The following is a 17,320-nucleotide window of genomic DNA, read 5'->3' as shown; positions in this document are numbered from 1 at the left end:
ACCCAGCGATCGCTCCACCCATTGAAGCAAAGACAGGCTCCCTCTGAACACCTGACTAGTGATGTAATGTCTCGGACCGCAACCTGAGATGAAATTTTGTATGCTGTTAAAAATAAACATTGTTGCAAAGATCACTTAAGAATTGTGAGATCACCATCACACACAGGTACAGACACTATATTATGAACTAAACTTTACAGCCCCTGTAGCACAATCAAATAATAAAAATACTCCGTTAAGGCCACATACCTGCTGGCACCCACATCTGTACTGATGCTTTGTCTAAATTTGTAGATAGATAGATAGATACATGTGGAAAAAGCAGCCCTGTTCTGGGTAAGTGCAGGGTCATAACATGGTCCAAAAGGCCATCGCATGTTGAAATTATCGTATGTCGGGGCCATTGTAGATTGGGGGGTCACTGTATGTGGATGTGTTGGATAGGGCACAGAAATATCACAGGCATGGTCGGTGGTTTCTCCTCTCCTCTCTTTTACATTCTTTACATGCTCACTGTCAAGAAAATGCCCTCCATGTGTCGCTCTACTTATAGTTCGCTCTGGCAACAAGCCGTCGACCCCAATGTACAGCACCACTATGCCTCTCTCAGCCATAAGAACAGCTGATAATTTTTGTCTGTCAAACTCTGCATATCGGGGGGTCATCTGGATGCTGAAGCAAATAACTAATTTTGGTTTTATTACTTCAGATTCAATATATTATTATTTAAAGTATAAAAGTATAAAAAAGATACATATTTTAATTTATTTAATAGCGTCAATAAATAATCGCTCCATCTCTCCATTAATTAAATTTTCTTCAAAATGACTTCTTGTACACTACTGATACATAATTTTTTCTACAATAAACTATTTTAAGTAATATTAATGTTACCGACCCCCTCGAGTCATTTAACTTTTTACATTTCTTTTCATCTTCTCTCGCTCAGGAAGACTAGAGAAATATCAGTAGCAGCCAGTCGATTTAGTCGGCTTTAAATGGACATTTTGTGATTAATTGAGAAAATTAACATATTTCTTGATCTAAATATGTAATTAACTCCTTTCTTTATTTTTTTCCCTGCTTTTTAATATTTAATTACAGAAAAACTTAATTGACAAAAAATGAGAGAGCTTGAAAGGGAATTAAACATCAGTAAAACTACAGACCCGTTATTATTCATTAATTGTTAATATTCCAACTAATCTTTCCTATTAGTAATATGTCTTATGTGAATTCTTATTATTTGACCTTCAGGAGTCTTCTTAACATTGTATTTTAGGATTTTGTACTGCTCCAAGCCATTTATTTCAAATGTAACCAAGGGAAATCACTTTGTTCATAAGCAAAGTTGTACGGTTTGAAAATGTTTCATGCACTCTTTACGGATACATTATCTTTTTACACTGACATTAAATATTAAGTTATTTGAAGATTTACCCTTTTAGATGGTTACTGGACATTATTGTAAGAATGCGATTACTTAGGGAAATCCATTTATAATAATTTAGAAACTAGATGATTAGTTAGATTAGCTATTGTGATTAGATAGATAGATATGAGAAAAAAGATAGAAGAAAGAAAGAAAGATATGGGGTAGAAAGATAAATACCGTAGATATATAGATAAATAGATATGAGATAGATATGAGATAGATATGATAGATATATAGATATGAGAAATAGATATGATAGATAGAATAAAGAAAGTAAGAAAGAAAAAAAGAAAAAAAGAAAGAAATTATAGATAGATAGATGATACATATGAGATAAATAGATATGAGATAGATAGATATGATAGAATAAAGAAAGTAAGAAAGAAAAAAAAAAGAAAGAAATTATAGATAGATAGATATGAGATAGATAGCTAGATGATAGATATGAGATGGATGGATAGATAGATAGATATGAGATAGATAGATAAAATAATATGAGATAGACAGGTACATACATACATATGGATGAGATACATTTTCTTAATAAAATTGTCATCAGTTGTATGGTATCCAGCGTTCATTGTTTCTGAACAGTGGACAAGGGAATACATCTTTCTGCGTTCCCCTGTCCGCTGTCCAGAAACAATGGACGTCGGATACCACACAACTGTTTGACCATTCAGCGTCAAAATTGAGACACTGGATGATTATAATGAACTGTCCCATTCAAATGAATTGGATCAGTTCTAGCATTGGTTTCCCTCCGATGCCTGGCGGAGGGAAACTCTGCCGGACACCCGATATATGTGAACCCAGCCTTACTTCATCTCTATCTCTCATCCTATTCAGGCTCTTAGATCTACTAACAATCTTCACAATCCAAAACTGCACTATCATCTATAAAGGTTTTTTGTTTTTTTTTTTGTTTTGTTTTTTGGTAGGAATAACTGGATGTTTATACACTTTAACTTTCTACCACTTTCTACCTGGTTTTTCTACCACTTTCTACCTGGCCTCATGCATCAGTAATGTCTTATTTTATCTATAAAAGTAAAGGGCCACAAATTATGATGGAACTATATAAAGATTATTATTGTAATTATTAAAGTAACCAAATACCGATCAAAAAAATTCCCAAAACGTTTTTAAATCCATTTACTATAAATATTTTAGGGAATCTGTTAGCTGTATCTGCAGCTAAAAGTTGTAGACACCATTGGATAGCTGTTAGGATATTAAAGAAAACTGTACCTTTCGTGGAGCTGATGGAGGTTGCCATACTTATGATATCGCCTTTTTCTTTCTCAGCATAGTGCCAAGGAGGTGGAGGAAAGCTGCCACAGCCTGGCATGCCTTCTACTCACCTTTACTTTTCAGTGGTTGATGTACATTGCCCTGTATGTCAGTCAAAAAAGTGAAAGATATACCAGGCTGTAGCACTTCAAATCACCGACCCCGCCTCCTTGACACTTGGCTGAGAAATGAGAAGACAACTTCATAAATTCTGCAACCACCATCAGCTCCAGGAAAGGAACTGCTTTTCTTTGTACCCAAACAGTTATCCAACCATGTACCATGCAGCTCTTAGCAGAAAATAGAGCTGACAGAATACCTTTAAGATTTTACAACTTAAGAATATTTTGTAGAACCAGAATTACCTTTTCCCTTGAGAGTCTTTTTTTTTTACTAGCAGAATGTGCAATTTTAAGTTGTCACTTTTTTCTCTAGATCATACCTCCAGCTGTTTCCATGTGGGATGCAGGTATTCACAGTGTAGCATATGAAACGGAGACCAATAACAGCGAGTGAGCATGCTGGTTACAGTAAGACAAAGCATATGGTTTATCAGGAGCCAGGATAAAGCTAGTTTTAGAAAAAAAAACATTATAAGCTATAACATGTTGTTTTGACAATTGATATGACACTGTGTATGCCTATAGTCTTTTTTTTGGCCAAACTAATAAGAAAACAGACAGAGGACTTTTCAGCTCTCCTATGTGCTGGGATACTGAATACCTGTCAAATTTACTAAGTAGTGCAATATAGAGTATCTGTCGTCTCTCCTGTGTGGTGTAGTATACAGGATCTGTTGGATCTCCTCTGGACAGTTCCTGATATGGACAGAGGTATGGACAGCAGAAAGCACTGTGGTCAGACAGAAAACAACTCCAGAAATACAACTTCCTGTGGAGCATACGGCAGCTGATAAGTCCTGGAAGGATTAAGATTTTTTAATAGAAGTAATTTACAGTAGACTGGTTTGAGTGGCATTGGGGCCACTCTGCCGGTGGGTCGTTCCCCCCCTGTGGGCATTGGTGTCACGGCGGTGGTGGTCGCCGCCCGGTGCTGCGCCATTTTATGCTAGGGACGTTAGGGACCCACTTTGGATAGGTGGCCTTGACGTGGCGAGTGGGCTTGTACTTTTTGATCAAAAATGTATACTAACAACCTGTTAGTTTTTGATATTATGCTGAGAAGCAATCAGATCATTATACAAGATTGTAGATGTGCACCATGTCTGTTTTTCTACCCGAATTCACAATTTACAGATCTGCTTAACTTTCTGGCATCAGTTGATTTGAAAAAAAACCCAAAACAAAACAGTTTTTCACCGAAGTACCCCTTTAAATCAACTGGTGCAAGAAAGTTAAACAGATTTGTAAATAACTTCTAGTATGAAATCTTAATCCTTGCAGTACTTATCATCTGCTGTATACTACAGAGCAAGTTCTTTTATTTTTGAATTTCTATTCTGTCTGACCACAGAGCTCTCTGCTGACACCTGTGTCCATGTCAGGAATTGTCTGAGCAGAAGAGGTTTGCTATGGGGATTTGCTCCTGCTCTGGACAGTTCCTGACATGGACAGAGGTGTCAGCAGAGAGCACTGTGGTCAGACAGAAAGGAAATTAAAAAAAATAAAAGAACTTCCTCTGTAGTGTACAGCAGCTAATAAGTACTGGAAAGATTAAGATTTTTAAATAGAAGTAATTTACAAATCTGTTTAACTTTCTGGCACCAGTTGATTAAAAAAAAACAAATGATTTCCACCAGTGTACCCCTTTAAATGATAATGAGATGACTCTGTTGGTTATGTGACAGTCTAAACAGCAAAGCTAATTATTGAGCTTGTACGAACAGCAAATGTAACTTATTTATCTACTAGAATGGTTCAATGGTTAGGGTTAATGTTTCAGGATTATATTCTGGTCAGTTACATTAATATACCAGCAATGATTGAATAAAACCTGATCAATATAATAAATATTGTAGTGATGTATCCCCTGTAACTCTAATGGGGCTGAATCATTAAAAGAACTCTTGTCCGTTTGTCCCGTCGGAGCATATAGATGCCCTGTGAAGCAGGACTATAAGAGCAATATAAATGATTAATATATAAATGATTAATATATAAAGGTGCATTGTGTTCAGTTTCTTCCCTTTAGAATATACAGACGGCCTCTAAACACTTCTCAGCTCTTGCAGGATTTCAATTCTTTAATACTCAGATAAATAATTCTGATAAACTGACTCCAATAACTTCAGCATTAAATCCCTTTCATTATTTCACAGAAGCCGGAGGTTCGGTGGCAATAAATTTATAAAAACATAAAAGGAGGCTAACCGGTGTCTGTAAAACAGTAGAAAATTCCCAAGATAAATTATTTTTAAGAAAAATACTAGATATGTGCGATATATAATTTTACCCAATAAAGTAATGTAGATAAATAAATGTACGCCATTGCCAATGTGTCATATCTCTGAGCCTCGGATAGGACATATTATGAGTTTTTGAGTAAATGTCAAGCTATCTTGCTGCTTATTAGCTAGGTAGAATAGTGGTCATTCCATTTAAATTAAACTTTTTTTTTTTTTTACACCTGAGCTTACATGAGCCGATGTGGTATTATCTTCAAGAGCCGCACTACAGTAGGATTAGTGACAAGGCAGAGCTCCCAGCAAAATTCAACCTTCTTGCTGAAAAAGCCATTATTTGGAATATATTTTGCAAATCGAAAATAACCTCAAGCCTGCGCTAGTTATCCTATTTAATCAATTCTTCTGCCAGTCTACACACTAAGTTGATCCCGGCCATAATTAAGAAAAAAACTTTTGTTTGAATACTTCAAAAATATTGTTCGAAGGTGAACGAAAATTCCACAAATATAGTTAGAAAAATAAACTTACTGTTTAAAACACTTAAAGCAATATTTATAATTTTGGTAGAAAAACCGAGAGTATATATATATATATATATATATATATATATATATATATATGTGTGTGTGTGTGTGTGTGTGTGTTTGCGTGTATAATATATATATATATATATATATATATATATATATATATAACCAGTAATAGGAAAACTTCAGTTTTATTGGTTTACATGAAATCCCAGCTGATAGTAAGCACAAGTAAACACTGAATATTTAATCAAATAAAGTTGTGCACTTCAATTGCCTATGTTTCTCTATCCTTGGGCTTTTATGTGCTGTTGTCTTGGCATTCGCTGAAAGCTGCAGATCTAGGCTACCTGAATTAAATTGCTATATTGGCAAAGATAGTGTTGAGCGTTATGGCACATCTGCTTGAGATCTGCCAGCCGGAAGCTGTACTTCTAATTTGGAATTGAAAACATAAGAAGAAACAGCCCCAGCACTGTCAGGCCCCCTTCTATAGAGGGGGCGTGGCGTGACATCACAAGGGGTGTGATATGATGTTATGACCGCGGCCAACCGAACCCAGCGTTCTGAACCTAATGTTCAGAACACCGGGGTGAGTGCACGAAGATCGCGAGGGGTAATCTTTTTCTATATTAGAGTCATTGAGGAGAGTTTATAGAGTTTAAGGGATATTTCTGCTTTAAAAGCAGTCAAAATCTAAATAACATTTTGAGCAGCTTTGTACAGACTTTGCTTCACTGGGTTTTTGGTCATAAATAGTTATGTCCTGCTGTTTTGCCCATTCACATACAGAGCTACTATTAAAATTCTGCTGGTTATTCTTGGAAGTGAATGTTATTTCTCTCCACTCCTCTGTCAGATATGTGACCTCACAGCTAACTGGATGGGTATGTTCACAAGGCACAGTTTAGCTGTAGGCAAATCATCTTGGATATTTAAGAAAATCTGAGTCACAAACCCCAGATCAGCCCTATTTAATGTTACTTAACTTTTCTGTAACTTTCCTATAGGTCACCTGCAACAATAATGGTAATGATGTGAATTTATAATATTCTTTTTATTGCTTTTTTTCCACGTGAATGAGATATAAAAAACAACAATTAGGCTGGGTCCACATATGTCCGGCATCCGGCATAGGTGAACGCAATTGATGCCACAACTGATGACAAGTTGTCATCAGTTGTGTGACATCTGAAGTCCATTGTTTCTGGACGGCGTGTCCAACCATTCGGCGTCAAAAGTGAGACACTGGATGATTGTGAACTTTCCCATTCAAATGAATGGGATCAGTTCTAGCATCACTTTCCCTCCGGTGCATGTCCGGCATCCAGCATAGGTGAACTTAGCATACATCTCGACGCAACTGATGCCACAACTGATGACAATCTGTGCATCCTAAGGGTACGTTCACATGGACGGATCCACCGACAATGGACCCCTACATTGTGCCTCCATCTGTTCCTGCTTACAGTGGCAATTTGCCGCTACGAGCGAGCAGACACGCTGTGATGTGCGAGTCGCCGCGCGCATGCGCAGTATACTCACACACATCGCGGTTGCTCTCGGCCTAGCTCAGGGAGCAGGGGGAGTGGCCGCGATGTGTGCGAGTACACTGTGCATGAGCACGGCAACTCGCACAATGTAGCATGTCTGCTGGTAGCAAAGGATCACTGCTACGAGCAGGCACAACTTAAGGCACAATGTAGGGATCCATTGTCGGCAGATCCACAGCGTAAAATATGCTGCGGATCCATCCATGTGAACATACCCTTAAGGGGTTAAATACACATACAAATCCAAACCCATTGAAATTTAAGAAATATATAAGGCATTCACAGTGCAGTGTGGTCTGCATAATGCATTACTTAGTGTAGTTAAAAGCCAGCAGTAACACACAGAGATATGGGCATTAATAACAATACTTATATTTATAGACAAAAGAAAAACTGCAGCTACTAGGGGAAAGTGCATTCAAGTAAACATTGTACACAGCAGACAAAGCTGCACGTTACCCCGACACGTGTTTCGCTATTGCTTCTTCTAGCAGCCACATTTATGTAATTCTGAAAAACCCCTCTCACTAACCTCCCAGTAACCTGGCTTGATCTCTAGGGGCCATCTTATTCTAGACAGCCCCGCTGGTCAAAAAATAAAGGGAACACTTAAACAACACAATGTAACTCCAAGTTAATCACATTTCTAAGAAATCACACTGTCCACTCAGAAAGCAACACTGATTGACAATCAATTTCACATGCTGTTGTGCAAATGCAACAGACAACAGGTGGAAATTATAGGCAATTAGCAAGACACCCCCCCCCCAATAAAGGAGTGGTCCTGCAGGTGGTGACCACTGACCACTTATCAGTTTCTATGCTTCCTGGCTGATGTTTTGGTCACTTTTGATTGCTGGCGGTGCTTTCACTCTTGAGGTAGCATGAGACAGAGTCTACAACCCACACAAGTGGCTAGGGTAGTGATGCGCATCCAGGATGGCACATCAATGCGAGCTGTGGCAAGAAGGTTTGTTGTGTCTGTCAGCATAGTGTCCAGAGCATGGATGCACTACCAGGAGACAGGCCAGTACATCACGAGACGTGGAGGAGGCCATAGGAGGGCAACAACCCAGCAGCAGGACCGCTACCTCCGCCTCTGGAGGAGCATTGCCAGAGCCCTGCAAAATCACCTCCAGCAGGCCACAAATGTGCATGTGTCCACTCAAACGGTCAGAAACAGACTCCATGAGGGTGGTATGAGGGCCCGATGTCCACAGGTGGGGGTTGTGCTTATAGCCCAAGACCGTGCAGGAAATTTGGCATTTGCCAGGGAACACCAAGATCCACTGGCACCCTGTGTTCTTCACAGATGAAAGCAGGTTCACACCGAGCACATATGACAGACGTGACGAGTCTGGAATCGCCGTGGAGAACATTCTGATGCCTGCAACATCCTCTAGCATGACCGGTTTGGTGGTGGGTCAGTAATGATGTGTAGTGGCATTTCTTTTGGGGGCTGCACAGCCCTCCATGTGCTTTGCCAGAGGTAGCCTGACTGCCATTAGGTATTGAGATGAGAGGCTCAGACCCCGTGTGAGACGATATGCTGGTGCAGTTGGCCCTGGGTTCCTCCTAATGCAAGACAATGCTAGACCTCATGTGGCTGAAGTGTGTCAGCAGTTCCTGCAAGAGGAAGACATTGATACTATGGATTGGGCACATCTGGGACATCATGTCTTGCTCCATCCACCAACGCCACTTTGCACCACAGACTTTCCAGGAGTTGGTGGATGCTTTAGTCCAGGTCTGGGAGGACATCCCTCAGGAGACCATCCGTCAACTCATCAGGAAAATGCCCAGGCATTGTAGGGAGGTCATACGGGCACGTGGAGCCATACACACTACACATTGAGCCTTATTATGACTTGTTTTAAGGACATTACATCAAAGTTGGATCAGCCTGTAGTGTGGTTTTCCACTTTGATCTTGAGTTTGATTCCATATCCAGACCTCCATGGGTTGATAAATTTGATTTCCATTGTAAATTTTTGTGTGATTTTGTTGTCAGCACATTCATAGTTACATAGTTAGTACGGTCGAAAAAATACATATGTCCATCAAGTTCAACCAGGGAATTAAGGGGTAGGGGTGTGGCGCGATATTGGGGAAGGGATGAGATTTTATATTTCTTCATAAGCATTAATCTTATTTTGTTCCAGGAATGTATCTAATCCTGTTTTAAAGCTGTTAATTGTTCCTGCTGTGACCAGTTCCTGAGGTAGACCGTTCCATAAATTCACAGTCCTCACGGTAAAGAAGGCGTGTCGCCCCTTGAGACTAAACTTTTTCTTCTCCAGACGGAGGGAGTGCCCCCTCGTCCTTTGGGGGGGTTTAACCTGGAACAGTTTTTCTCCATATTTTTTGTATGGGCCATTAATATACTTATATACGTTTATCATATCCCCCCTTAAACGTCTCTTCTCAAGACTAAACAATTGTAACTCCTTTAATCGCTCCTCATAGCTAAGATGTTCCATGCCCCATATTAGTTTAGTCGCGCGTCTCTGCACCCTTTCCAACTCCGCAGTGTCCCTTTTATGAACAGGCGACCAAAACTGAACAGCATATTCCAGGTGAGGCCGTACCAATGCTTTATAAAGGGGGAGTATTATGTCCCTGTCCCAACTATGTATTTCATATGAATAGTTCATTCATTCAGATCTAGGATGTGTTATCTTAGTGTTCCCTTAACTTTTTTGAGCAGTGTGAGATACGCACATTTGAGCACATCTTGACATAATTCCTACCTTCCATTTATTTTTCTTATCTTTTATATTTCTTCATTTTGTATACATTTTTAAGGAGTGTTCATTCTGACACATTTATGCTATGCATTGAACATATAAGTTGCCAAAAATACAGGCTTCACTTTTGTAGAGAAAATGGGACTTATGACTGCTGTCTCTATTTAAATCAATGTGGCCTCTCTTGTCTATTTAGGTCTCCGTTGGGGTCTATTTACACGGGCGGAATTCCGCTCCAGATAAAAGCCCTATAGACCCCCACACTTATGAATTTTCGCATGTGGAATTTCCGCACCAGTTCCACTCCAAATCCGCACCAATTCTACAGCTTTTTTTCTTTTAATTATATAGCGCTCCAGCGCACAATGAAGACAGGGAGCCGGCTCGCTGGAATATTCACTTCCCAGAAAGTCTCCTTCCATGACGTGAGAGCCTTTGGGGGAATGAGCGCTCTGCTCTGAGAGTCTGGAAATTGAGTGTAGCGTGGAGCAGAGCAGCAGAGTGCGCAATAACACAGCATCAGCTGGGCGGGCTGTAAGATTGTAAGAGTCATTTAAGCATCCGAGTAACAGGAGGCAGTAGTGCCAGTTGTACTCTACTTTGTATGGATTATTATTTATCTCTGATTTACTAACAAAAAACATTTATTGTAGGACTGTAAACACAACAGCGGCCATCCAGACAAGTGCAAATGGGCATTATGTAAAATTAACTGAAGCCACTGATGGCAGCCTAAGCTTTCAACCCAGGTAGGAACTGAATTCTCATGACCTTGTAAGTATGACATCCTCCCCTCTTTTTTATAAACTAGAACAAAATTGTCATAGATACTATATACAGTGGAAATGATCGTATGTCAGGGCCATTGTAAGTCAGGGGATCACTGTATAGAGATGAGCGAATTCGATTCGGCCGATTCGCCAAATTTTGCGAAAAAATTTGGTTCGATCCAAATTTATTTGCAGCAAATTACTATTAAAAACAGCTATTTCCGGGCTACAGAGAGCCTCAATAGGGGTGTAGAACACTTTGCCTTGTCGTAACACGCATTAGCAGTGTGCTGTGTTAGTGAAATAATACTGTTATTCAGTATGACATGCAGATTACAGGTATCGCTATTAGAATCACTGCCGCACAGTGGCGCAAAAATAGGTATGTAGCTTTGGCTAGCCTTTCTCAGTTACTGGCTCAAATTAGTTTAACAGGAAAAAAATCGTACACCACGTAGGTGTACGTACAGTTTACACTTACGAGAGGAGAACAATACGCTCCACTATGCTTAAAACGATATTAGGCTACAAAAACAAGTATGTAGCTTTGGCTGGCCTTTCATAGTAACTAGGCCCAAATTAGTTTAATAGGAAAAAAAATTGTATACAACCTCCAATGTACTCACAGGTTACACTTATGAGAGGACAATACACTCCACTATGCAACCTGTATTAGGCACTAAAAGCAGGTGACTATGACTTTTAGTACTCACCCTACTCACCCTGGTCCATATTAGCTTTAAAGTTGTTGTACACCCCAGTGCAGCAGTACAGAATCAATGTGTTGTACACCCAAAAGTCTACTTTCTCTCTCCCTTCCCTGTCACTACTTTTCTGTAGTGATTTGGGCTTGTTGTGAATCGCTGCTATAAAGCTGTTTTTCTGTGGAGCACACACACTGCTCTCTCTGCAATAAATCGCTGAAATGCTGTAGCAATGGCTGCCGATTATATAGGTTTGTGACATCACAGGGGTGACTGGCTGCTGATAGGCTGCATGTGATTCAGGGTGATCCCGCCTACCCGCCTTCCCAGAGTTCCTTGCCCCATGTCCTCAGACGCAGAGCTACCATTTTAGATGCCCTGAAGCTTGGACCGCACTAAATGGAGTTTAATGAAGCGATTTGTTTCATCGAATCGCGGCAATATTCGGATTCGTTATGAATCGAATTTTTCAGGAAATTCAGAAATTCTTCGATTCGCTCATCTCTAACTATATATATATATATATATATATATATATATATATATATATATATATATATAGATATATATTATTTTTTTAATGTATTTAGAAAAGTTATATCCTGTTAAAGGATTTCTATAGATTTCATTTGCTTTTAAAAACTGTATGTGGATGAATCCTGCTGTGGCCATTTTGACCCAACACTTTAAATGCTTTTATGCCTTTTGTTTTGTAGTTTCTTTAAATAAGATGTCTTCAGATGTAGGGTCACCAAGTGCCTTATTTTATGATACTGTATGTTCCAACAATGAATTACTAATGTAAGCAAGTCATAGGTTACCCAGGAATGTATTAATAGAACAACTGTAGCATAGATTAGTGCTGTAAATGTTTTGTCTTTTGCTGGTGCTGTTTCTAGTCTTTATTCTTCATGTACTGTATTTCACTAGTTCTTGCTCTACATTGTATGATTTTGTTATTTTTGTGGATATATTTATTCTTTTACTGTTTTGGATCATCAGCTACAGAATGCAATGAAGTTTTAAATTACCGTATATACTCGAGTATAAGCTGAGTTTTTCAGCACGATTTTTCGTGCTGAAAACACTCCCCCCCGGCTTATACTCAAGTGAACTCTCCACCCTCAGTGGTCTTCAACCTGCGGACCGGCGCTGGTCCGGTGCTGCAGGACTGTCCGATGGGGAGGTCGTCCGGTGGGATAGTGGTTCCAGGCTGCCATCTTCACCGGGAGGCCTCTTCTCCGCGCTTCGGGCCCGGCCCCAGAATAGTCACGTTACCTTGACGACGACGCAGAGGTACGTTCATTACCAACGTCCTTCTGCGTCATCGTCAAGGCAACGTCTCTATTCCGGGCCCGCAGCGCGGAGAAGAGGCGCCCCCGGTGAAGATGGCAGCCCGGAACCAGTATCCCACCGGACGACCTCCTCACCAGACAGTTCTGCAGCACCGGACCAGCGCCGAGCGGAGGCGAGTACTGTACAGAACTAAAGGGGGTGAGAGGGGGCTGGATGATGTCGAAGGGCGCAGTGGTCTTCAACCTGCGGACCTCCAGAGGTTTCAAAACTACAACTCCCAGCAAGCCCAGACAGCCGATGGCGGCCCGGGCTTGCTGGGAGTTGTCGTTTTGAAACCTCTGGAGGTCCGCTGGTTGAAGACCACTGAGGGCGGATAGTTCACAAGAGGATGATGACAAGAGGATGATGACAAGGGGATGATGAAGGGGGGTGGGGATGATGAAGGGGGGTGGGGATGATGACAAGGGGATGATGACAAGAGGATGATGAAGGGGGGGGTGGGATGATGACAAGGGGATGATGAAGGGGGTGTGGGATGATGACAAGGGGATGATGAAGGGGGGATGATGACAGGCGTTGATGATGAAAGGGGGATGATGACAGGGTGATGATGATGAGGGTCTGGATGATGACAGGGGGGGATGATGTATTTCCCACCCTAGGCTTATACTCGAGTCAATAACTTTTCCTGGGATTTTGGGGTGAAATTAGGGGCCTCGGCTTATATTCGGGTCGGCTTATACTCGAGTATATACGGTATGCTTTACCTCTGTAATACATTTAGCCATCCTCTTTTGACACCTGAAATTCTGCTCTATGGTCAGCAAGAAGAGTTGAATCCTACACCCTTAGGCTAGGTTTCTAATTTTTTTTTTCTTTTTTTGGGGCATGTGTGTTTGTGAAATTGATGCAGAGGCTAATTGGTATTTTTCTTCTGTTGTTTTTTCATTCATCTTTGACATTTTTATGTGGTTTTGGGCTCAGCCTCAGTTTTCCAAAATTGCAGCATGTTAAGCATTTTTTTTTTTGACAAAATATTTGTATTTTTCTTCCATTGAAGTCTATGGGAACAAAAATAATGCAAATTGGGTTTAGCATTGGCGTTTTTTCTCCCCCCCCCCCCCCCCCCCATTTCTTTAGTAGAAATCCTTGAATCACATGATGAAAGAATCACATAAGTCGTCATAAAAATGCAAGGGGAAAATATGCCAAAGAAAAAATTTCAAAACTAATACCCACTATTTATGAAAAAAAAAAAAAAAACACCACAAAAAAATGCACCTGGGGAATGAAAAATAACGAGGAAGTTTTTGTGGTATTTTTTTCAGGTAAAAAAAAAGCCAGTAAAAACAAGTGGGAACTTAGCATTATACTGAATTTGAAACACCACCCCTTTGTCGGGACCACGGAACTTGTGGTCCTGGATTGCAGCATAAAATAAAGTCAGGGATTAGTTTCAGTAAAAAAAAAAACATTATAATGGAAAAATCGATTGATCTGAGCAATTTTAAATAAGGCCTCATCCTGAAAACTGTTTAAGGATTTTGAAAACAGCTGACATTGTGAGATTTTTATAAGAGTATACCTTAGAATAGTGTAATCGAGTAAAAACATACAGCGAAAGGGGATCCTGAGGACAAATTGTGGGCAAAAAAGGTCAGAGGAGGACATCAAGAATCATTCTTATGAACAGACAGTACATCATCAGTAATATTACAGCTAAACAAAATGTGTGTGCTCCAAGTAAAATGTCTGATCATACAAATCTTCGCAAAAGATGGGCTATTGATGTCTAAGGGAATGAGAAAGGCAATAGTCTAGTAGGGAAAAGTTCTGAAAAATTGGGTAACTTAGCAGTAAAAAAAAAAGGCATCACCTGGTCAAGTGAATCCAGATATCTGCTGTGTCATGCTGTTGGGCAGATCACAATTTGGTACTTGCAGCAGGAGAGGTTGGTGGAGGTTTTGTAATAGTGAACCTGATGGAGGTGGTGAAATGGTGCATCCTGGGTCTTTTTCTATCCATGGGTGCACGTTTGGACTTTGGGGCCGACCAAGTTCATCCTTTCCTGGCAGCTGCTAATTATTTGGCAGAAGAACACTGTCAGCAGGACAATGCTCCATGTCCCACACATTGGTTCCAGGAACTTAAAGGGGTACTCCGCCCCTAGACATTTTATCCCCTATCCAAAGGATAGGAGATAAGAAGTCTGATTGCAGGGGTCCCACAGCTGAGAACCCCATGATCTCTCTGCAGCAGCCAGCGTTCGTTTAGAATGCTGGGTGGGGGCGAAGGAGGTCGTGATGTCATGGCCACGCCCCTCGTGATGTCACACCATGCCCCCTCAATGCAAGTCTATGGTAGGGGGCGTGGCAGCTGCCACGCCCCCTCCCATAGACTTGCACTGAGGGGGCATGGCTTGACATCATGAGGGGGCGTGGATGTGATGTCACGACCCCCACTGCCCGCTCCAAGCGTTAGGAAGAAAATGTTCCGAACGCTGGGGCAGGGGAGTACCCCTTTAACAGCAAATGTTCTTTTCTTGTGTGGCAGTCTCAGTCCTCAAATCTTTATCTTTATCTGGAATGAGGTAGAAGGGGTAGTTCATAGCATATTAGCATCTCAAGTACGGCAAGAAGTGCTACTGTGAACATGGGCCAATATGCTTAGAGAAAATCTCTAGTGGAATATGTGCAAAGACAAGTTTCTGCATTCTGAAGGCCAAAGGAGGCCCTACTCATTACTACATGGGTGTGTCTAATAAAATGACGGTTTGGTGTAAATAGACAGTGTCAATCACTTACTAGGACTATGACTAACACTCCTCACTTACTAGGACAAGGACTGGACTCCTCAGCCCACTTTAATTTAAATGAGTTAATTGCAAGTAGTGATCAGCGGCATAGGCCATATTCGAATTTCGCAAATATATGGACGAATAGAGGGAGATTCATCAAAACCAGTGTAGAGGAAGAGTTGTGCAGTTGCCCATAGCAACCAATCAGATAGCTTCTTTCATTTTTGAAAAGGCCTCTGAAAATGAAGAAATCAATCTGATTGGTTTTTATGGGCAACGCAGCAGCTTTTCCAGGAAAGTAATGTTTAACCACAACACTGTAACACTTTGTTTGACCCCGGGACTCGAACCAATGGTGGTCTCCCACTGTGCTGCCAAGACAGTCCTGCTTATATTACTGTTTTACATGCCATGAGATCCCCCTAGACCACAACGGGCCTATTGGTTTCAACGGGCAAAAAATCACAGAGTTAATGTACTAGTCATAGTTCCCTATACCATTAACCCCTTAAGGACCGGGGTTTTTTCCGTTTTTGCATTTTCGTTTTTTGCTCCTTGCATTTAAAAAATCATAACTCTTTCAATTTTGCACCTAAAAATCCATATGATGGCTTATTTTTTGCGCCACCAATTCTACTTTGTAATTTGTAATTTTGACCAAAAATCTACGGTGAAACGGAAGAAAAAATCATTGTGCGACAAAATTGAAAAAAAAAAAACGCCGTTTTGTAACTTTTGGGGGATTCCGTTTCTACGTAGTACATTTTTCGGTAAAAATGACACCTTATCTTTATTCTGTAGGTCCATACGATTAAAAGGATTTCCTACTTATATAGGTTTGATTTTGTCGGACTTCTGGAAAAAATCATAACTACATGCAGGAAAATTAATACGTTTAAAATTGTCATCTTCTGACCCCTATACATTTTTTATTTTTCCCTGTATGGGGCAGTATGAGGGCTCATTTTTTGTGCCGTGATCTAAAGTTTTTAACGGTACCATTTGTGCATTTATAGGACTTATTAATCGCTTTTTATTCATTTTTAAATGATATAAAAAGTGACCAAAAATGCACTATTTTGGACTTTGGAATTTTTTTGCACGCACGCCATTGACCGAGCGGTTTAATTAATGATATATTTTTATAATTTGGACATTTCCACATGCGGTGATACCATATATGTTTATTTTTATTTACACTGTGTTTTTTTTTTATTGGAAAAGGGGGGTGATTCAAACTTTTAATAGGGGAGGAGGTAAATGATCTTTATTCACTTTTTTTTCACTTTTTTTTGTGCAGTGTTATAGGTCCCATAGGGACTTATTACACTGCACACACTGATCTTCATCATTGATCACTGGTTTCTCATAAGAAACCAGTGATCAACGATTCTGCCGCATGACTGCTCATGCCTGGATCTCAGGCACTGAGCAGTCATTCGGCGATCGGACAGCGAGGAGGCAGGTAGGGGCCCTCCCGCTGTCCTGTCAGCTGTTCAGGATGCCGCGATTAGCCGCGGCTATCCCGAACAGCCCGACTGAGCTAGCCGGCAACTTTCACTTTCACTTTTAGCCGCGCGGCTCAGCTCTGAGCGCGCGGCTAAAGGGTTAATAGCGCGCAGCGCTGCGATCGGCGCTGCGCGCTATTAGAGGCGGGGTCCCGGCTTCACTATGACGCCAGGGCCGCCATGATATGGCGCGGGTTACTGTGTAACCCCGCGTTATATCAGGAGAGCAGGACCAAGGACGTACCGGTACGTCCTTGGTCCTTAAGGGGTTAAAGAAGGGAGGGCTCAATATTCACGAATATGCACATACATTTTTGCATATGCA

The 17,320-nt window shown here is 40.7% G+C and overlaps 1 protein-coding gene across 1 annotated transcript in view; it reads left to right on the top strand.

Moving 5' to 3' along the window:
* Positions 1-17,320, top strand: part of TMPRSS15 (transmembrane serine protease 15) — a 311,771-nt gene that overhangs the window by 220,813 nt on the left and 73,638 nt on the right. Inside the window, exon 13 of the mRNA XM_056560197.1 lies at positions 10,574-10,669. Coding sequence (XP_056416172.1) covers positions 10,574-10,669 — 96 coding nt within the window. The remainder of the gene's footprint in view (positions 1-10,573; positions 10,670-17,320) is intronic.

The sequence above is a fragment of the Hyla sarda genome, chromosome 2 (genome assembly GCF_029499605.1).
Source record: "Hyla sarda isolate aHylSar1 chromosome 2, aHylSar1.hap1, whole genome shotgun sequence".
Lineage (NCBI taxonomy): Eukaryota > Metazoa > Chordata > Amphibia > Anura > Hylidae > Hyla > Hyla sarda.
Note: the sequence above shows the minus strand (reverse complement) of the source record. Positions and strands in the feature narration are given on the sequence as shown.